Source organism: Lithobates pipiens, unplaced genomic scaffold (assembly GCF_037356315.1).
Source record: "Lithobates pipiens isolate NorthernLeopardFrog02 unplaced genomic scaffold, aLitPip1_a1.2 Scaffold_18, whole genome shotgun sequence".
In the NCBI taxonomy this organism is placed as follows: Eukaryota; Metazoa; Chordata; class Amphibia; order Anura; family Ranidae; genus Lithobates; species Lithobates pipiens.
In genome coordinates, this window is record NW_027507758.1 from 622,637,940 (window position 1) to 622,661,761 (window position 23,822).

The 23,822-nt window shown below is 46.0% G+C and overlaps 1 protein-coding gene across 1 annotated transcript in view; it reads right to left on the reverse strand.

Moving 5' to 3' along the window:
- Nucleotides 1-5,990: 5,990 nt before the first annotated feature.
- LOC143989526 (uncharacterized) overlaps nucleotides 5,991-23,822 on the reverse strand; it is a 59,413-nt gene continuing 41,581 nt past the window's right edge. The window contains exon 9 of the mRNA XM_077489659.1: nucleotides 5,991-7,080. Coding sequence (XP_077345785.1) covers nucleotides 6,292-7,080 — 789 coding nt within the window. The 3' untranslated portion in view covers nucleotides 5,991-6,291. The remainder of the gene's footprint in view (nucleotides 7,081-23,822) is intronic.

Below are 23,822 nucleotides of genomic sequence, written 5' to 3' on the forward strand. Positions count from 1 at the left end.
AGTCGTCAACAGGCAGGCAGCAAGGTACTTGAGCATCAGGCAGAGACAGGTCAGATGGGGAGCTGGGATCAGGAACCAGGAATCAATCAGGCAAAGTCCAGAGGCAAGGTCAACAGGAGCCAGGGTCAGCAACGGAATCAAACAGAACAGCACAGGTTTCAGGGCAGCAGGATACAGCTGAAGACCAATCAGCACAGACTGGTGGCCGGGCCCTTTTAAATAGGCTGCCTGGTGGCAATTGGCGCAGAGTGCGTGTTCCTGCGACCGCACAAAGCCGCACAGGGCATCTGCGGTTGCCCACGAGTGTGTGCATGTGCGCCAGTGCACGCTTGTGCGCAAATGTGCGCCGGGCGGTTTCTCTTCATTTCCTTACACTTTCCTTCACGGCGCACTGGGTAACTCTGCTGGCAGCTGGGAAGAATGCAGGACATGGTTCAGTGTTGGAGCTTGTTCTGCCACCACGCCTCCAAAAAGCTAATGGTGATTCTGCCACATCTGTATGCTCCCCTCCCTCTTCTTCTTCCTCTATGGCCTCTTCTGCAGAATTGTCCTCTGAACCAGCAGTGCTCCCTAAACACTCAAGGGGCTATGCAAGCACTTAGGCAAAAACATGCCATGCGGTGCTTGAGTTGGTTTGCCTAGGGGACAGGAGCCACACTGGGGCTAAGATTCTGTCAGCTCTGCAGGGGCAGCCTCAGAGGTGGTCGATGCCATGCCAGCTTCAGCCAGGAATGGTTGTATTCGACAATGGCACCAACCTTCTCTCCGCTCTCTGACAGGGACACTTGACCCATGTTCCATGTTTAGCACATGTTCTGAATTTGGTAGTGCAGCATTTCTTGACCAGGTACCCAGGCCTACAAGATCTCTTGAGGCAGGCCAGAAAAGTCTGGTCATTTCCACCGGTCATACAATGCCAGTGCTCAGCTGGCTGACATTTAAAGGGAATGCAACCTGCCCATCAATTGCCTCATTTGTGACATGCCCACCAGGTGGAACTCAACGTTGGCAATGCTGCAGCGGCTGCACACACAGCAGAGGGCTATCAATGAGTACCTGTGCAAGAATGGCACCAGGACAGGGGAGCTTGGCTTCTTTTCGCCAGGCTAGTGGCTACTGATCAAGGATGCATGCACCGTCCTGTCACCATTTGAGGAGGCCACAAGGATGGCGAGCAGTGACAATGCATGCATCAGTGATACTGTCCCTCTAGTCTTCCTGCTGGAGCACATGCTGTGGAATCATGGACAGGGCACTTGAGGCAGAACAGCGGGAGGAAGAGAACTTCCTTTCCTCTCAAGGCCTTTATACAGATAGTATTCCTGCGGGTCTGCCAACACAGGAAGAGGAGGAGGACTGTGTCAGTATGGATGTCGAGGATAACACACAGCAGTCTTCAAGGGATGGTTTTCAGTCCCCAGAAACCCAAGGAGTTTTACTTGCCTGGGAGGAGGTAGTCATGGATAATGTGATCCTTAGTGACCCAGAGGACTCAGAATTGAATGCCTCTGCAAACTTATGCTGCAAAACCTGTGAAAGCACCCTACGATTTGTGGTATTAAGGAGAGGGATTATTACTGGCTGGCAACCCTTCTTGATCCGTGTTACATGGGTAAAGTTGCACTCATCCTACCTTAGCAGAGGATGAAACATGTTGAGGAGGTATTGAAAAAAAAGTTTGCGTAACACATTTCCAGACTCTGGGAGGTTACCATTTCCTGGTGCTGGACAACGTGTTTCTGAGGCTTTGTTTAGTCAGAGGAAAAGCGGCAGAGAAGGTGGCCGGCTGACCGATGCCTTTAAACAATTTTTCAGTCCTCAACACCAAGGTCTGATAGGTTCCACCAACCATTGCCAGCATCTGCATTATATGGTGCAAGAATATCTAGGGATAAGAGCACATTTGGAGACCTTTCCAACAGAGCATCCACTGGGTTACTGGGTTTTTCTTGAGGATGGACCACTGGCCAGAACTTGCTCAATATGCAATTGAGCTACTGGCCTGTCCTGCATTCAGCGTGCTTTCTGAATGCACATTCAGTGCTGCTGGAGGGTTTGTAAAGGATCAAAGCATGTGCCTGTCCACAGACTCCAATGATAGGCTCACATTTATAAAAATGAATTAGTCATGGATCAGAAGCTATCAAGCACCCAATGCTGATGTAACTGATTGAATTTGCTATAGATCTGGGATCCATTGAAGACTGCCTATCCTATTCCTACTCGAACTTGATGATGCTAGCTTCCAACAATATTTTTGGTTTAGGGCACCACCACCACCACCCAAGGCCCAGTTTTTCTGACCCTGTTTAAGAGGGGCATGTAATTGCATTTTTAAAATTAATTTAACAGCAGGGCCGTTCCTGCGCCCAACAAGAGTAGCTGTGAGGGGTTAGAGTATTCTGGCACCACCAACGCCTAAGGCCCAATTTTTCTGCAGAGCATATAGTGCATTCCGTATAGTATATATACAGCAGTTCAGAGTATATAATGCATCCAGTGTAGTATATATAATACAGTGCAAGGTATATAGTGCAGTGTACAATATATAATATAGTGTAATGAAGTGGTTAAGGGGAGCCCTATGACAGAATTAATAAAAAAAAACAGCATTGGTACCTCCCATCCATACCACGCCCTTTGGGTCTGGTATAGATTTTAAGGGGAACTTCACGAAAATCTTTTTTAAAAGGGCCCCCCCCCCCAAATCCATTCCAGGCCCTTATCCGAGCATGCAAGCTGGTAGGCCGCAGGAAAAGGGGGGGGGGCGAGAGAGTGCCCCCCTCCTGAACTGTAGCAGGCCACATGCCCTAAACAGGGGGAGGGTGTTTTGGGATCTCCCCAAAACACCTTGTTGATGGAGACAAGGGTCTCATCCCCACAACCCTTGCCGGTGGTTGTGGGGGTCATCTGAAAGCCCCCAGATCCCGCTCCCCCTATCTGAATGGGTATGGAGTACATGGTATGGATTTTGGGGGACCTCTACGCCATTTTTAAAAAAAATTGGCATGGAGTTCCCCTTAATATCCATACCAGACCCGAAGGCCTGGTAATGGACTGGGGGGAACCCATTTTTCATTTTTTTAAATGTTTTGTTTATTGCCAGGATTCGGCAGCACATTACAGCCGCGAGCAATTTTAAATGAAATTTTTTCCTTTAGAAATGTCATTTTGCTGAGGTACTGTTATAAACATGGGAAAAATATGCTACTTTACAGGCAGACTAAGGGGATCTCCCAGGCACGATATTTAAAGGAATATTTCATTTTTATTGTTTCACTTTAAGCATTATTAAAATCACTGCTCCTGAAAAAAACGGTCATTTTAAAAACTTTTTTACATTGATACATGTCCCCTGGGGCAGGACCCAGGCCCCCAAACACTTTTTATGGCAATAACTTGCATATAAGCCTTTAAAATTACCACTTTTGATTTTTCATATTCGTGTCCCATAGACTTTAATAGTGTTCGCATGTTCACACAAATGTTTTGTCTGTTCGCATGTTCTAGTGCGAACCGTACTGGGGGGGGGGGGGGGGGGGGGTGTTTGTCTCATTTGTTTTGGCTATTCACAAAAGATAAGTTGGCCAAAAGTGAATTCAAAGGGGACAACAGAGGGGTCGCATGTCTCTATCCGGGCACATACCCTTGTGGAGAGCACTCATATTACCGTGTTGCTATCAGGGCAAATAACCTTGTGGGGAGCGCTCATATTTCTATGTTGCTAAATGGGAACATACCTGAAGCGGTACCCTTGTAGGGGCTGCTGAGTGTTGTGGTCCGTCTGTCATCCTACCCAGCCAGGCACGAAACCAGCCAGACACGATTTCAAGCATCCAGAGACATGAAACAGTCCTTGCACTTGTTTTTGTATTTTTTTCAGGATCTGGGATCCTACCAAGGTGAATATTAAACAATGACTTTTTTGGTTTTATCTCTGGCTTGGCTGTGTAAGTAGAGATTATAAGTAAGATTATATACACCTTGTTAGTACAATTTTTGATGCAGGTTTCCCCTGATGAATATGTTATAATTGAAACGCACTGGAAATATTGCAGCGTACCATAATTTAAAAATGATGTACATGTATTGTTGGATGTCATAAAAAAATAGGGGTACACCGTATGTGAAATGTAATTGAACAACCAGAATGTCTATGACATCTTGATTTTTATTATTTTCACATATTTGTACAATATATATATTTTTTTAAATAGATGCTATGGGAAATATATATTTTATTGATAAAAAATATGTTAGACGAATGTGACAATCATTCTTACTTTAACTACTTCCCGACCAGCGCACAACGATGTACGTCGACAGAATGGCACGGGCAGGCATATTGGCGTACAGGTACGTCCAATATTCAATGCCGCCCTGCCATCGGGAGCGCATCGCCGGCGGCGCGCTCCCGCGCTGGTCGGGACCCCCGTGAGTCCGGTCGCAGGACCCACGGACTCGATCGCCGCGGGCATCCCCGCGATCGACTCACGGAGCGGCCGGATGGAGGAAATGCCGAGTAAACAGCATTTCTCCATTCTGCCTAGCAACTAGTGACGCTGATCTCTGCTCCATGTGATTGGAGCAGAGATCAGTGTTCACTAAATGAAAGCCCAACCCCCCCACAGTTAGTAACACACCCCTAGGAACACTTAACCCCTACACTGCCACCCACTGGTTAACCCTTTCACTGCCAGTGTCATTTACACAGGAATCACTGCATTTATATAGCAGTGATTACTGTATAAATGACAATGGTCCCAAAAATGTGTCAAAAATGTCCGATGGGTCCCCCACAATGTCGCAGTCACAATAAAAATCGCTGATCGCCGCCACTACTAGTAAAAAAAAATAATAATAAAAAATTATTAATAAAAATGCTATAAAACTATCCCTATTTTGTAAACGCTATAACTTTTGCGTAAACCAATCAATAATCGCTTATTGCGATTTTTTTTACCAAAAATATGTAGAAGAATACGTATCAGCCTAAACTGAGGGAAAAAATGTTTTTTATACATTTTTGGGGGATATTTATTATAACAAAAAGTAAAAAATAATGCGTTTTTTTCAAAATTGTTGCTCTATTTTTGTTTATAGCGCAAAAAATAAAAACCGCAGAGGTGATCAAATACCATCAAAAGAAAGCTCTATTTGTGGGAAAAAAAGGACGTCAATTTTGTTTGGGAGCCACGTCGCACGACCGCGCAATTGTCAGTTAAAGCGACGCAGTGCCGAATCGCAAAAAGTGGTCTGGTCTTTGACCAGCAAATTGGTCCGGTCTGAAAGTGGTTAAAGCAGAGTTCCGCCAAAAAATTTTTTTTTAAAAGTCAGCAGCTACAAATACTGCAGCTGTTGACTTTTAATATATTAGGACACTTACCTGCCCAGGGCGCCCGTAATGTTCTTATCTGAAGCCGATCTGTCCCTTGGCTCCCGGGCGGAGGCGCCGGCATCTTCGGTAAGGGAATTGGGAAGCGAAGCCTTGTGGCTTCACAGCCCGGTCCCCTACTGCAACTTGCCCTGCTGTCTTCTGGGACCTGCGCGTCTCCCAGAAGACAGCGGAGGAATGGAGGACGGGCCGAACATGGCGTAGATCACCGCTGTGATCTATGCCCAGAAGTGAAAGCAAATACCTGGATTATAGTGGCATCTGTGCCCCCCTGAAAGGTACCAAATGTGACACCAGAGGGGAGGGAGGAATCCGAAAAGCGGAAGTTCCATTTTTGGGTGGAGCTCCGCTTTAACACATTCCTATGATCTTCAGCTCCATCTAGTGGACATAATTGGGTATTTGTCCTCAAATACTTCAATCAGTAAAAATGTCACAATACAGCATTATGGCCACTAGATGAAGCCAAGGAAATCATTGTATAAAAATAAAATATAACCAAAACTGGTCATAGCTGGGTGAATGCTGGTCACATTCATAAACTTCTAAGTGTTTGTGAAAGCATACACCACAAATGAAAATGAAACCACCAATGAAAGGTAATGACTCCACTTTTATTTTTCTACTACTATCAATGGCCAACACGGTACAGCACTTCATCCATGTCTTTGGTGATCTCTGATCTCCTTATGAACTGTTTCTTACATGATGAAGATCAGCCATGGAGTATATCTGAGGTGTATATCAGGGTGTGCTTCTTCCCCACATGAGAGCTGTGATGTCCAGCAACATTCATATAGAAGACATTTCCCACACTCAAGGCACTAATACACCTCGAGGGTTGTGTGGGATCCCTGATGTACAGGAAGACAGGACTTCAGTGAGGAACATTTCCCTCACTCAGGAGAAGATGGTGGCTTCTCCCTCATATGGGATATCTGATGTTTGTAAAGACTGGACTTCTGTGAAAAACATTTCCCGCATTCAGGACAGGAATACGGCTTCTCCCCCGTGTGAGATCTCTGATGTCTGTAAAGACCGGACGTATTTGAAAAACATTTCCCACACTCAGGACAGGAATATGGCTTCTCCCCCGTGTGAGATCTCTGATGTATGTAAAGATGGGACTTCCGTGAAAAACATTTCCCACACTCAGGACAGGAATATGGCATTTCCTCAATGTGCAATCTTTGATGTTTATAAAGATCTGACTTCTGTGAAAAACATTTCCTGCACTCAGGACAGAAATGCAGCTTCTCTACCGTGTGAGATCTCTGATGTTTGTAAAGACTGGACATCTGTGAGAAACATTTCCCGCACTCACGACAGGAATACGGCTTCTCTCCTGTATGAGACGTCTGATGAGCGACCAGTTCTGTTTTTCTTACAAAACATTTCCCACACACAGAACAGGAATACGGCTTCTCCCCCGTGTGGAACCTCTGATGTATTTGAAGATTGGACTTTTGTGAAAAATATTTTCCACACTCAAGACAGGAATACGGTTTTTCCCCTGTGTGCAATCTCTGATGCTTGACAAGATCTGCTTTTGTTACAAAACATTTCCCACATGCAGGACAGGAAAGGGGCTTCTCCCCTGTGTGATATTTCTGATGTCTGTAAAGATTGGACTTCTGTGAAAAACATTTCCCACACTCAGGGCAGGAATATGGCTTCTCTCCTGTGTGAGATCTTTTATGCTCATTAAAATTGGATTTAAAACGAAAACACTTCCCGCACTCAGTACAGGAAAACCTCTTCTCTGTTGGAAGGACGGCACCGTCCCTCACAGTCTGAGGTTCCTCAGGATAAGAGGAATACGATGGTCCATCTACACTGTGTGGTGCCGAATGGACATTTGAGGTAGTTGGGTTTTCTCCTGGACTATACTGTGTGATGTCCTCATCTTCTACTTTACAGTCTGGAGACAAAGTGAGACAATCCTCTGAGGTTTTCCTCATCTCCCGTCCATCTACTAAAATAGAAATAAAAAGATTATTACTAGACGTGAGCTGATTGGTTCCCCTAAATCAGGACTTGCTGACCCCCACCAGAGGTCAGAGAGTGAGGATGGGGGGGGAGAACAACCAAGATGAAGACTGGACTGATCCTGAAGACCTCCATTATTGGGTTATTGACTCCTCCCTTAAAGTTAATATGTCAATTAAGTAGCTGTGTTTGAAAACATCTTTGGCATCAGTCCCAATTAGATTAAACAAAATCCACAAGGGAAAGAGTGGGGAAAGGGGAGGGACTTTGTAATATTCACAAAAATGGTGAGCTCAAATGCCAATAAAAAGTCAAATGTTTATTGAAATATGATAATAAATACTAAAGTGCTGATATGATTTAAGACTGAAAAAATAAATAAAATGGTAACTAAATGACGACAGCTGGAGCCAATAAAAAGTGATCTCACACTAATAAATTAAATAAATTAACTGTTAGCAATTGGTGAGCTACTGTCAACCTTTGATAAATACACAGTGCCACCTAAACACATAATAGATGTGACATTATACACAAAAAATAAACCAAAAATAGTGAATCGTTCAATAAAATAAAATCTTCTGTGTCAAACTATGATAATCCAATAATAAAGACCTCCTGTGAAATACCCAGTCATCTTCCAACAAACTAGGCACCAAAAGTCTCTGCAATTCTCACATACACGTGATGATCAAATTGACTCCAATCTGTGGTGAAAACAATAGGGTGTCTTCAAACCCCTTTAACATGTCCGTAATCCTCGATACAAGCTATTCCTTTCACTATGGATGCAGATTCTCAAAAAAAGAGAATAAATAATATCCCGCAATATTGCTAACCAAGCTATATAAGGCTAAGATGGATACACTCACATGTGCCCAGGTCAAACAGGCATGTTAGTAACAGTCAGGCTCGCTGACTTACTCCTTCTCACAGGTCACGTGACTATTTTTACTGGAATAACAGTTTTATTCCCATGAAAAGGTCACGTGACCTGTGACGCAACGCATTGGGAGGAGGAGCCAGTGACATCACCACAGTGTTGAGATACACAGAGGTGCTGTGAGGAGGAGTAAGCCTACAAGGCTGACTGTTACTAACACGCCTATTTGACCTGGGCACATGTGAGTGTATCCATCTTAGTCTTACATAGCTTAGTTCATAGCAATATTGCTCGATATTATTTATTCTCTTTTTTTGAAAATGACCAGGCCATTTTTTGCAATACGGCACAGTGTCGCTTTAACTGACAATTGCGCAGTTGTGCGACGATGCACCCAAACAAAATTGATGTCCTTTTTTTTCCCACAATCAGAGCTTTCTTTTGGTGGTATTTGATCACTACTGCCGCTTTTTTTTTTGCGCTATAAACAAAAAATGAGCGACAGGTTTGAAAACAAAATATATTTTTTTTACATTTGCTATAATAAATATTCATCAGTCTTCATCAGTTTAGGCCGATATGTATTCTTATACATATTTTTGGTAAAAAAAAATTGCAATAAGTGTATATTAATTGGTTTGCGCAAAAGTTATAGCGTCTACGAAATAGGGGATAGACTTATGGCATTTTTTTTATTACATTTTTTTTTTACTAGTAATGGCGGTGATCGGCGAGTCTTAGCGAGATTGCAACATTGCGGCAGACAGATCCGACACTTCTGACACTTTTTTGGGACCATTGACATTTATACAGCAATTAGAGCTAAAAATAGCCACTGATTACTGTGTAAATGTCACTGGCAGGGAAGAGTTAAAACTAGGGGGTGATCAAGGGGTTAAATGTGTTCACTGGGAGGTGTTTCTAACTGTGAGGGGAATGAGTGGGAGTACAGAGAGATCGCTGTTCCTGATCACCAGGAACAGCAGACCTCTCTCTACTTTCCTGTCAGAACGGGGATCTGTTTGTTTACATTGACAGATCCCCTTTCTGGCTCTTGGAGGAGTGATCGGCTCCAGGGTCACGAGGCGGGCACGTGCCGCCTATAAAGTGGTTGTAAACCCATTTAAAAAAAAAACCTGAGAGGGGGCATGGCCGAGTGGAGACCCAAGTGGACGTGCCTGGGGTGAGCTCTGGCTATTAGAGCACACACCCAGAGCCTTAACGTCCACCGGAGCGGAACGGACCTCACCGGAGGCCCTAGATCCATCAGCGGACGCTGGGGCACACAGGCTGAGCAGGCGCGCCATCCGCAGAGCTCTGGCCGCCCAGCGGGAAAGTCCAAGGCTTCGGCCTGCGTGGAGGAGCGGCGACTATCGTGCTCCACTCGGAGGCTGAGCTCCGGTGGAATTCAAAGCCCAGGGGCAGTCTTTCCACCCGCGGAGTACCGGGGACATCCAGCCCGCCACCTGGGGCCCGCAGTTCACCCAGGAGGGTCCTGGTAAGTGACAGCGGCCATCTTGGTACACCCGGTGGCCTCTCTGTACTCCTTGGGCTCAATCAGCCCCCCATCCACCCTCAAGAGCACCCTGGCCTTATCACTGGAGACCCCCCAAGGGGTTGTTAAGGGGGCATTTGCTTGTGTATGATGGTATTTGCAGCCGGGTCCCTGGCTACTGAGACTACTGAGAGGCGGCCATCTTGCTACACCTCCATCTCTTCTGGGCCCCACCCTAGAATCTCACAGGGATACCCTCACGGTTCTGCCCCCCCCCCCCCCCGTTAATGCACGGGCTGCTGATACAGCCCCAGAACCCAAGAAAGGCGGCCATCTTGCTCCACCCAGGCTGCTGTACTCCTGAGCTTCCACATTTCTATGAGCCTGGATCTCTACATACGCAGCCAGGAAAGCAGCCCGAACAGATAAGTGCCCATCTGGGGTCTCCACCCGTTCATCTCTGCAGAAAAACGGATTGATTATGTCTAACTAAGAAATGTCCTGCTGAGCCCGCTTCCAAATGCAGGCCCTGGAGCTGTGGCCCCTCCAACGACAGGAGACTTACCTAGATCCGAAGCCTCGACTCTTCTAGCGGCCTTCCGAGCGGAGTTTGAGTCCTGGGCGGTCAAAATGAAGTCCTCACTCCACAGGGACCTTCAGGCCATCCAACAGCAGGTCTCCACTAATCAGACAGCAATCTCTGCCCTAACTGATACTCAATCTGATCATGCAGCCCGCATTACGTCCCTTGAGCGGGCCTCCAAGGAACACCTGCACCGTATTAGTCAACATCAACTGCGCATAGAAGACGGGGAGAATAGGAGCCGCAGGAATAATATACGACTACAAGGCATACCGGAGGCCACGGCAGGTACGGACTTGAAACCATCTGTCACTGCCATCCTCAACCTAGTCCTGGGGAGAGAAGCCTTGTCCCCTATTGAGATAGACCGGGTGCACAGAGTGGGGGGGGGCCCAGGAGGGAACATAACGACCGCCCACGTGATGTCCTATGCAGGGTTCACTATTTCACCCTAAAAGAAGAAATTATGCGCAAAGCATAGCGTTTGGGTCCTGTGGACTTTGACGGTTCAGCTATACCCAGACCTTTCTCGCAACACCCTCCACAAGCGCCGAATGGTCCGCCCACTGCTAGACCTGATACGTCAAGCCGGAGCAACCTACACCTGGGGACACCCCTTCAGTATCAAGGTGACCAGGGCCGAGCATAAGTTTGTCCTTTCTGATCCGGATCAACTTCCAGCCTTTTTCAATTTTTTGGAGCAAGATCCAACTGATGTACCTAACTGGCAGGACCCGCTAGACGACCGCGCTAAGGTACAAACACGTGACCCTCTTCCACAACGCCGCAGACTTTCGATGTATGCATCGCACTCTGTTGATCCTGGACCACGTCACCCTACCTCTTTGGAAGACTAAGGTAACTCCAAGAAACCTTTTGGACTTATCTCAATGCTCACACTATGACTAGCACCATCTCAATTTCATGCCTACCCCTTGTCTCCTGGACAGGCCACATTTTTCTTTTTTGGGGCAGTTTTTCTTTTTTTTTTGCCGTTTCTCCCCTCCTCTCATCTTACTTGTCCCTCCATATAATCTGTTGGATATGCCACGATGGGAGATGGGGTGGTCGGTTGCATACATTAATGCCTCAATAAAGCTGGTGCACCAAAGAGATGGACCTTCTCCCTTCCCTTTGTTAGTGTATTGGATCTGACTGGGGTTCGGGAGAGGCAATAGAACGGCAGGTTGGTAATGTTTGATCTCGATATGTCAATGTTGTGTTTCTAATATACTTCACTGTACAGGTCTACTTGCCGAATGTTTAGCAGTCAAGGCCCACCTGGATATGGATGGATTGGCGACAGATGGACCGGCCGGGTCCACGGTCTCATGCCATTATCCACGTGGGCCTCCATAGTTATCTAGCCACGGTTTCTTATACAACGGATAATTTTACCCTACCATGCTCTCAGTATTATTACACGGATCGATTCCAGGGCCCCCTGTTGGGGTAAATGGTTAACATATGTTAAAATTTTTTGCTCCCTTCTCGTGAGGTGTCTCATGGACTGATGTCTCCTCTGTGGGGGGGGGGGACTGGGCTGGCGTGGAGCTATTTGCCCATGCTGTCCATTGTCCCCCCTCATGGAGGACCCGTTGTGTGCTCTGTATTAATGTTTTGTTCTACTGATGTGCCTCAGTGAAGTTTTACATGCCTGTCATGCTACTGGGCCCATGGCTCAGATTCTCCGCTTCAACCCCTCACCCTCAACAGGCCGGGCACGAATAGTGGCCGTTTTCTTGAATTTTCACGTGGTGTCCCGTTCTCGTGGACCCCTTAGATTTGCCAGGCTCCTTTATCTAGGTGCCCTCCTTCTTTTTTCTCTCTTTAATTTTGTACTAAGATACTTTCTGCTACCCTTTAAATTCCCCCTTCCGCTCTCCTCCTCCTCCCCCACCCCTCAGTCTATGCCCTGATTTTCTTATCCTCATTCCACTATGGCCCACACAGTACTATCTCGTCCTCGCCTGAAGTGTTGCTCGTACAATGTAAATGGCCTCAATATTGCATCCAAAAGAGGACAAATCTTGTACCAAATGCATAAACAACAGGTCAACGTATTACTGTTACAGGAAACACATTTCCACACAGACTCCACCCCTTCCTGCTCCAACAGGTACTTTAACAGATGGTTCCACAGTACAAACCCCTCTCAGAAAACTAAAGGCGTTTCTATTGCCTTCCACAAAACGCTCCCGATTGCCCGATAGACCAGCTGTCGGACCCTCAGGGAAGGTATGTGTTCGTTAAGATCTCCTTATAGGGCACCAAATTCACTACAGCCAACCTCTACCTACCAAACACTAACCAAATTTCGACTGCTCTGCGATACATGAAGATCTTGTCAGAATTCGCAGAGGGTAAACTAATCATAGGCGGGGATTTTAACACCCCCCCCCCCCCCAGACCCTCTCTTAGCCCTTGTACACACGGTCGGAGATTCCGACAACCAAATCCGTCGGATTTTGTCCGAAACTGTTGTATGCACACGGTAGGACAAAGTTGTCAGAAAATCCGACGTGATGACGTTATTTCGTTACGACGGGACTACGTTCACGCTAGTAGCCAATAGCTTTGGTGTAGGAATTTGATCTGAGCATGCGTGGCACTTTGTCTGATCGGAATTCTCTACACATGATCGGAGTATGTCCGATCAGAGCATTTTGTCGGAAAATTTTACCAACAAGTTGGAAAACTTGGCCCGTCGGATACTCCAACGGAAACAGTCTGATGTAGACCACACACAGTCGGAATATCCGACAAAACGGTCCGATCGGACACATTCCGTTGGAATCTCCGACCGTGTGTACAAGGGCTAAGACTCGTCCACCTCTCGCTCATCCATATCCTTTACTAAGTTGAGGGCTTTTAAACGGGCTATGTACGACCTCCGTTTAATCGACGTCTAGCGGATACTGTTTCCTACAACTCGCAATTATACCCACTTCTCACAGGTCCATCACTCCTATAGTCGTATCGACTACTTTCTTCTTGACCATAGCTGCTTAGATTGGTCACCTGAATGTGAAATAGACTCCATGGTCTGGTCTGACCACTCGCTTATTTATCTGACACTGTCTATCCCTTCCACACCAGTGAGGGAATGGACATGGAGGCTGAATGATTCCCTCTTCGCGAACCCTGAGTGTTCCCACAAGATCTCAGAAACCATCTCTAATTTCTTATCGGATCATGCCTCGGACACCACCTCGCCACTCTTACAATGGGTGTCCTGCAAGGAATCTTCATCCAGGTGGGGACCCGCTTGAAAAAGACTCGTACAGCTGCAATAACCTCAGCAACAGAAAAGCTTCGGGACCTTGATACCCAACATAAATGAGCCCCTACGCTGGTGACTCTGACGGAGGTCTCGTTGGCCCGGTCCCAACTCAAGGACCTGTATGAGGCCTCAGCTCGTACTTATACGGACAGACTGGCTCTACATCAGTACCAATTCCGAGATAAATGCGGTAGACCATTGGCCCGCACCCTTCACCCAAACACGTCTTGCACTTTTATACCCCATATTCGGGCCCCTTCTGGAGAAATGCTTAACGAGCCCTCCATGTTCTCGCAAACATTCAGAGATTTCTACCAAACACTGTACAACCTACCGTCCGACGTCACCTCTAGCCCATCCTACACTCCTGCGCCTGACGGACAGTCCTATATCAAGGAAACTGAGCTCCCTAGATTAGATGGTGATACTATAGAAGAGCTAGAGCAAGTAATCACAGTGGACGAGGTAGTAGGAGAGATAGCGGCCACCCCTTCCGGTAAAAGCCCAGGACCCAATGGTTTTACCCCTAAATTCTACAAGACATTTGCTCCTCTACTGACCCCCTTTATGGCTAAGGTGTTTAACTCCGAAGGTTCAGCGTTTCCTCCACAAACGCTCCAAGCCCGAATTACCATTATCCCAAAACCAGACAAAGACCCTACCCTGTGTTCAAATTATAGGCCCATATCGTTAATTGGAGTGGACCTGAAAATATATGCCAAAATATTAGCTACTAGAATTCAACCGCTACTCCCCCGCCTTATACATCTGGACCAGGTGGGTTTTTGTTAGTGGGCGCGAGGCAAGGGATAACACCCTGAAAACACTGCTTCTTACCGACTATGCCCGCACCCGTGAAATCCCTCTATGCCTTTTGACGGTCGATGCCGAGAAAGCATTTGACCGGGTCGATTGGAAATTCCTTCAGATGTCCCTGCAACAGATAGGTCTGGGTCCTAAAATGCTTTCCAGATTTATGTCCCTTTACTCCTCACCTTCCGCCAGAATTCGGGTAAATGGTTCCCTGTCTCCTACATTTGCCATTCATAATGGGACACGACAGGGATGTCCTCTATCCCCCCTTCTCTATGTCCTTGTCATGGAACACCTAGCAATAGCCTTATGCAATAACCCCAACATCTCAGGTGTATCGATAGGTCCCACTCATTCTAAGCTGGCGCTCTTCGCGGATGACCTGCTATTGTTTGTAACCCAACCCCACATATCATTACCACATATAATGCAGGAATTCTTGAGGTTTGGCCTACTGAGGAATTTTAAAGTAAACCATACTAAATCAGAAATCCTGAACATCTCACTGTCCCAGGAGGTCCTTAAGGAAGCGTTGTGTGCTCTGTATTAATGTCATGTAAAAGTCTGTGCTCCAATCAGATCATCAGATATAAAATATCCAGCTGGTAGGAAATGGGTGTAACAAAAGAGGATACATATTATGTTTATATATAGCAGAGGGTAGAGGGGAGAGGTCAGAAGTCAGGACTATGTAATGTACAACATATTATATCAGATAGGACTATATAGTATCAGAATGCTGTTATGTTCTACATAGAGTATATAGTGCAGGCATCAGGACTGCGTAATGTACAATATAAATTATTCTGTGTAAGGGTCAGGACTCAAGATCTTTTATATTCAGTAAAAGCTTAAATGTTTATATGAGTTGTAGAGGTCCCACACCACTGCCTCCCATCTCCTGAGACTGCACTCAGTGACTTGGGTCTGAGACTATACAGACATATCCCTCCACCCGGCATAGCCAGCAGACAACAGAGCAAGTAACCCTGGCAGAATTGCTCTGTCAGAGATCTTGCTAGACCTGGGCATGGGGAAGAAGACTTAAGACGCATACCCCAGGTTCCCAGGTAGAGCAACACTTATGAAGATCAACATGTTGCTGCCAGCTGAATCTCAGAATCTACATAAATCCAGTTTACATACATGCATGCATTTTGTCTTACATGCTGATATGGCCAAGTATTTACTGTGGACCAATCCGTGAGAAGTATAGCTGAAGGAATGTACTTAGTGTTAAAGTTTTACTAAACCTAGGAACCTGCATTCACTATATCTGTTTTCCCACAGTACACAGAACATGGATATGCAATTATTTTAGTAAATATAGACAGCTAAATACCTTTTCTCATCAGCACTACATGGTAGTTTTGGGACTTCTATGAGTGTCTGGACGAGCACTTGTTAAAGCTTATAGGAGAAATTTGCTATGTGGCTGCATGACCTTTCACCCTCTGCCCTCTTCCTGGACAGTGTTGATAGGCCCTTTGCTGATCACATGCACCCTCCCAAAAAAATAAAAAATCTTTAGCAATACACACCAAGCTGAGCATGTGCAAAGTGCCCTCAAGGCTTTGTGCTATCAGGAGATTGATTGAGGACAGTGGAAGAAGGGGAGGATCAGAGAACACAGAATCAAACAGCCTTTTTACACAATGTGGAGGATTAACCCCTTAGGCTGGATTCACACCTATGCATTTTTAATGCTTTTTGCATTTTGCACTACAGAACGTGTTCCATAGGAAACCATGTTAAATGGACTGTAGTGCAAATCTGCAAAATGCAAAAAGCACTAAAACTGCATAGGTGTGAATCCAGCCTTAGGTTCCACAGTGAGTATAACAAGCATTCTGTATTGCATATACAGACTGATTTTACTGTTGTGGGTTTAGAAACACTTTAATGACCAACCTGTGCTGTCCTCTTCTATAACTACCCTCATTATTCCATACTCCTCCATAGACTGCTGATCATCCCTCACATACGTTTCTTCTTCTTCTTTCACTTTAAATTTTATATCTGTTAGATCTTCACCCTAATCCAAGAAAATGAGAGAAAATATTATTTGTAAACTATAAAGTCACATACAAAATCCACACATCATCTCTACCAGTCCATGTTCTAGATCAGCCTTTCTCAACCTTTTCAACACAGAGGAACCCTTGAAATAGTTATCCAGTCTCAGGGAACCCCTTCTAAAAATTAGAAATCTACAACTCATGATACATTAGTGTGATGATCAGTGGGAAGAATGGTCCTTACACTTGTGGTCATTGGGAAGAATTACCTCCTTACAGATAGCTAAAAAGATCAATGGTGTGAGTGGGAACTTATCTGAGACGCAGAAATTGCCCAATGCTGAAGGAACCCCTAGCAACCTCTGGAGGAACCTTACGGTTCCACAGAAGCCCGGTTGAGAATCACTGTTCTAGATGCTCCATCACACCAACCTTGTAATGATGGGGGATGGTGTGATCTTCCTTTGTGGAATCCTGGGAATACAGAGGACGGGGACATCTCTCTGGTGGGTTCCTGGTATTTGGTGGCTCCATCATATCCTTGTGTCCTTCTGAAAACTTCTCCATCACTCCATACTCCTCATCCTCCTCTTTATATTCTTCTTTGACAAAAATATTATCATCCTGGTGCTTTCCACTCTGAATATATTATAATACATTCATTGTAACAAACATGCTGTGTATATAAATCATAACTGCCAATAATTGTTCTTCATCTACCTGATGATGGTGAGGGATGGTGTGACCTTCCTGTGTGGAATCCCGGGAATACAGAGGACGGGGACATCTCTCTGGTGGGCTCCCATTACTGGATCCATCTGTAGGAAACACACACACTGACTGAATACATTGTTTCTATGTGTTTATCAGATGATGGGGGATCTAGGTGGAGCCTCCGTACTGCTCTCTCCTTTACAATAAAGTCTCCTCTTACCCGGTGATGTGAGGGGCGGCTGATTGTCCATCATGACGTCCTTGTAGAGATCCTTGTGTCCTTCTAAATACTCCCACTCCTCCATGGAGAAATAGACAGTGACATCCTGACACCTTATAGGAACCTGACACACACAATGATACAGTCACCATCCAGACACATCCCTTGTCTGTTACTGGATAATGTCCCAGAATTCCCGGCACCGCTCACCTCTCCTCAATAATCTCTCTGGTGACTTCTAGAATCTTCTTCCTATTTCTCTATTCTATTAGGGATGGAGGCGATGTGATGGCCATATGATCACCAGACTTCATAAGAGGAAAACTCTAAAAATGAGCACAAATAGTAAATGTAAATTGAATATACTTGGGGGTGTGGCTTGGCGACACGGTGGATGGCTTCCTGAGCTCGGAGCTCCGCTCAGTCTCCAGCTCCTAGCAGTTTCACAGCGACAAGAGCACAGCCTTTACTCTTGGGATTTGGCCTCTCACTCCCGCCACCATGTTCAAAAGGAGCAAACCCACCAAGATGCCACAAAAGCTCAAACTTTTCAGCAGCAGGCATTGTTAATTTTGGCAGCAAATTTCGATTTAGTTCTAGTCTTATCCCCTGTACACACGAGCGGATTTTCCGTCGGAAAAATCTTGGATGGTTTTTCCGACAGAATTCCGCTCAAGCTTGGCTTGCATACGTACGGTCACACAAAAGTTCGCTGAACTTTTGACCGTCAAGAACACGGTGATGTACATTACGACGAGCCGAGAAAATGAAGTTCAATGCTTCCGAGCATACGTCTAATTGTTTCCGGGCATGCATAGGAATTTTGCGCATCAGAATTGCTACAGACGATCGGAATTTCCGATCAAAACTTTTTCCAACCTAAAAATTGAGAACCTGCTCTTAATCTTTTACAGGCAGGAATTCGGCCAGCAAAGGTCCGATGGAGCATACACACGGTCGGAATTTCCGACCAAAAGCTCTCATCGGTCTTTTGCTGGCCTAATTTCCGATCGTGTGTATGGGGCATTAGTCTTAGGACTAAAATGGCATTTTAGTTTTAGTCCCATTTTAGACTTCTGCAAGTGTTTTAATTTTAGTCATAGTCTTTGACTAAAATGCCAGTTTAATTTTAGTCCCATTTTAGTCATCGAATTTTAGTCTAAAATCTCTAGTACATTTTACGCAACTAAAATGAAATGTGTTTAGTTTAATTGTAACGCATTCTTTAAAGGGCAAGTTCACGTTTACACAAAACTCTGTAAGGTGAACTTACACAGGTCCCCCCTCCTAGCCCCCGCCCCCAAGTCCCACTAACCTGGACCGTGGGAATTTCCGGGTTCTAAGCCCCGGTATATCCGTGCCAGATGTCCGGGGCTTAGAAATCCTTTCTGCAACCTAGCAGAGGACGTTTTGGACATTCAGCTGAGAGGATTTCGGGGTATACCGGGGTTTAGAACCGGAGACTTCAGTGCACCAGGTCAGCGGGACTGGGGGGGGGGGGTGAGTTGGACGAGGAGGGGGGGGCCTGTGTAAGTTCACCTTATGGATCTGTCTGTAAAGGTGAACTTTACACTTTAAGCATTTCTCTAGAATTTCTAAGCTCATAATATACTCCTAGAGTTAGAAGATCTAATATGTTATTCTTTACGATATTAATGTTTGAACAAACTGACAAATGCAGATTTAGCCACTCTGCACGGTCTGAGGAGGCCTATAATGCTGGACAGTGCTCTGAACAGTGGTCTGAGTAGGCCTGTAATGCACAGTTGCACAGTGTGCTCTGGATGGATGGTGGTTTGAGGGGAAGGGAGGCCTCAGACCTGCTGTAATTGTAACGTACCACGACCGTCATTACTGTACACTCACAGTCTGCTCTCGATGCCTGGCGGCACGGTCGTCTCGTCAGGAGTTGGGACTCGGGAGGCCTCAGCCTGGCTTGCCTGTAATGCAGAATCCTGCTCTGACTCTCAGGTCTCTGGCAGTCTGGAAATCTTTGACGAAATTAACACTGGCAGCAGATCCCCACTCCAGCCAAGATGGTGCCGGTGGGACTCTCCGGCCTGCCTCATGCCGAACCTCCTGCATATTGGGATCAACACAGCCAAACCTCTCCTCTCTCACATCAGCAGAAAATGGTGAGTCATCTCCACCCACAACAGTAAGCCCAGTTACATCTAGACCAGGGGTAGGCAACCTGGGGACCTCCAGCTGTTGCAGAACTACAAGTCTCATCATGCCTCTGGGAGTAATTGAAACTGCCAGCTTTGCAATGCCTCATAGGAAATGTAGTTCCACCATAGCTGGAGGGCCCTAGGTTGCCTACCCCTGATCTAGAACCCTGGAAAGAGGACCCGGCTCAAGCTTCTTCTCTCCCATGGCTCCCTTTCACCTCCCTCTCCACTCTAATCAGCAGCAGTCAGCCATAGAATCCTTCCCTGCCTCTTACCAACCAATATTAGAGAAAACTGTGAAAAGTATGCTGACCTCTCTGCAGTAAACCCTTCATGCAGATCTCTCATCTACGTTCTCTCCGCTCTCCCAGACACTTCAGGAACATGAGCTGAGGGTCCCCCACATAGAAACCAAAAATGTTAAAGCTGGCTGACCTAGAAGACTGGTCACGCCAAAATAATATTCAATTCAGGAATGTTCCTGAAAATGTATCTCAAATCAACCTGACCACCTATCTTTAGCATCTAATGCGGTCACTGATCCCTGAACTGACAGATCTTGAAGTGGTTATAGGTAAAGCTAACAGGCTTCCAAAACCAGCATTCCTGTCTGATTCAGAGACGTACTGGCCCACATTCACTTTTTTCACATCAAAGAAAAGGTCATGCTTGCTGCCCAAATGGGCTACCACTTTATCTGAGCCATTTTCCTTAGTCAAACTTTACACTATGCAAAACAGAAAACAACTCTTCAGGTGGATCCTGCCTATGAGAGACACAGAACCTGCCTTGTCATCTCCACAGAAAATGGAATCTGACTGGTCCCTTCAAGACTCCTGAAGCAGCTATCTTTAAAGGATTTGTAAAGGCAGAAGTTTTTTTATCTTAATGCATCCTATGCATTAAGATAAAAAAAAAATCTTTTGTGTGTAGCAGCCCCCCAGCACACCCTAATTAACTACCTGAGCCCCATCTCTTTCCAGCGATGTCCACAAATGTCTAAACCGCCTGGGACACGCCTCCTGATTGGCCGAGACACAGCAGCTGCGTTTGTTAGTTGTTACTCAGCCAGTTTTGCACCGCATTGGCCTGAACTGCTATCACACACCCCAGGAACGTAAACTTAAAAAAAACAACCTGTAAGACAAAGGCATAATGAGCTAGTATGCATTGCACTAGCTCATTATGAAATACTTACCTTAGAACAAAGCCCTCTCAGCGGCGCCCGCACACCAGCGAGACGGTTGACATATACCCCGGTGTTTCTTCCGGGTTTGCTCGTTCCGCGCGCATTGGGAGCCACCGGTCATGGTACAGGGCCCTGAAGAAATGTCATGGGTGTCTGCTTCCTTAGAGCACATGCACCGATAACATAATCGCTGCAGTATACAGTAATTATCTCCTAAACGGTGCATATTTACAGTACCTATAGGTAAGCCTTACTATAGTCTTACCTATACGTCAAAACAAACAAGGGTAGTTTATGTCCTATTTAAGGTGACCATAGATACAGTATCTCACAAAAGTGAGTACACCCCTCACATTTTTGTAAATATTTTCTTCTATCTTTTCATGTGACAACACTGGAGAAATGACACTTTGTCTACAATGTAAAGTAATGAGTGTACAGCTTGTATAACAGTGTAAATTTGCTGTCCCCTAAAAATAACTCAACACACAGCCAAAAATGTCTAAACCGCTGGCAACAAAAGTGAGTACAATGAAAATGTCCAAATTGGGCTCAATTAGCCATTTTCCCTCCCTGGTGTCATGTGACTCGTTTGTGTTACAAGGTCTCAGGTGTGAATGGGGAGCAGGCGTGTTAAATTTGGTGTTATCACTCTCACTCTCTCATACTGGTCACTGGAAGTTTAACATGGCACCTCATGGCAAAGAACTCTCTAAAGGATCTGAAAAAAAAAAAAAAATGTTGCTCTACATAAAAATGGCCTAGGCTATAAGAAGATTGCCAAGACCCTGAAACTGAGCTGCAGCATGGTGGCCAAGACCATACAGCGTTTTAACAGGACAGGTTCCACTCAGAACAGGCCTCACCATGGTTGACCAAAGAAGTTTAGTGCACGTGCTCAGCGTCATGTCCAGGGGTTGTCTTTGAGAAATAGAAGTATGAGTGCTGCAGAGGTTAAAGGGGTGGGGGGGTCAGCCTGTCAGTGCTCAGACCATACGTCACACACTGCATCAAATTGATCTCCATGGCTGTCCTTCAAGAAGGAAGCCTCTTCTAAAGATGATGCACAAGAAAGCCCACAAACAGTTTGCTGAAGACAAGCAGACTAAGGACATGGATTACTGGACCCATGTCCTGTGGTCTGATGAGACCAAGATAAACTTATTTGGTTCAGATGGTGTCAAGCGTGTGTGGCGGCAACCAGGTGAGGAGTACAAAGACAAGTGTGTCTTGCCTATAGTCAAGCATGGTGGTGGGAGTGTCATGGTCTGGGGCTGCATGAGTGCTGACGGCACTGGGGAGCTACAGATCATTGAGGGAACCATGAATGCCAACATGTACTGTGACATACTGAAGCAGAGCATGATGCCCTCCCTTCGGAGACTGGGCCGCAGGGCAGTATTCCAACATAACGACCCCAAAAACACCTCCAAGATGACCACTGCCTTGCTAAATAAAACTGAGGGTAAAGGTGATGGACTGGCCAAGCATGTCCCCAGACCTAAACCCTATTGAGCACCTGTGGGTCATCCTCAAAAGGAAGGCGGAGGAGCGCAAGGTCTCCAACATCCACCAGCACTGTGATGTCATCATGGAGGAGGGGAAGAGGACTCTAATGGCAACCTGTGAAGCTCTGGTGAACTCCATGCCCAAGAGGGTTAAGGCAGTGATGGAAAATAACGGCGGCCACACAAAATATTGACACTTTGGGCCCAATTCTGACATTTTCACTTAGCGGTGTACTGACTTTTGTTGTCAGTGGTTTAGACATTATTGGCTGCGTGTTGAGTTATTTTGAGGGGACAGCAAATTTACACTGTTATACAAGCTGTACACTCACTACTTCACATTGTAGCAAAGTGTCATTTCTTCAGTGTTGTCACATGAAAAGATAGCATAAAATATTTACAAAAATGTGGGGGGTGTACTGACTTTTGTGAGATACTGTACATCGAGAATTCAGCTGGTTCAGCAGGGATCGGTCAAATTTCTATCCATGCATTGCCATTAGGGATGAGCTCCGGTGTGTTCGCATGGGCCACGTGCAGAGCCCGCCAGGAAGTCGGTGCAGTGATGTGCTAATCACAGGCAGTGAGACATTTCCTGATCTCTGCAGCAGCACATCGGGGCCATGTCTCACTGCCTGTGATTAGCGCAACGCTGCACCGACTTCCTGGCGGGCTCTGCACGTGGACCATGCGAACACACCGGAGCTCATCCTTAATTGCCATTATGGGATCAAAGCCACTCGATCTGTGGCTGTAGTCAATAGCTTCATCACTTATCTGTGTATTTTAAGAGCAGAGGAGCGCCCCCTCCTGTCAGAATACACTAGTGCAGCGGAGAGGATTCCCCCCCATCCACCGCCGGTGGATGCATGGCCAGCTTTGGAAGCAATATATATTAATCAACTGATCCCCCCCCCGAAAGGGTTAACCTATGTATTACCTTCTCTGCCGCCAGATTCAGCAATGTCTTCTCTGTACTTCCTATCACATGGAACTTCCTGCCTGTACCTGACATCACTTCCTGTCTGTATTCCATAGAGACTTCCTGTCTGGGTAAAACTGAGATCACCACCTTGTGGAGCTCAGAGGAACTGCAGCCCTGAGAAACGTCTCATAGGGGCTTATTAACTAAAGCTAGAGAGGGTAAGATTAGTCACAATGCTGCAGAGAAGCCAATCAGCTTCCAGGTTTTATTGCCAAAGCTTAATTGAACAAGCTGATGTTAAAAGCTGATTGGTTTCTCTGCAGAATTGTGACTAACTAATTTTGCCCTTTCCAGCTTTAGACCCCTTTCACACTGGGGCGTTTTTCAGGTGCTTTAGCGTTAAAAAAAGCGCCTGTAAAGCGCTTGAAAGAAGCCTCATCTGCAATCCCAATGTGAAAGCCCGAGTGCTTTCACACTGGGGCATTTTTTCAGGCGATTTAGCTTTAAAAAAAGCGCCTGAAAGAAGCTGCAACTTCAATCCCAATGTAAAAGCCCGAGTGCTTTCACACTGAGGCGCTGCGCTGGCAGGGCGTCAAAAAAAAATCCTGCAAGCAGCTTCCTTGCAGCGCTTATGGA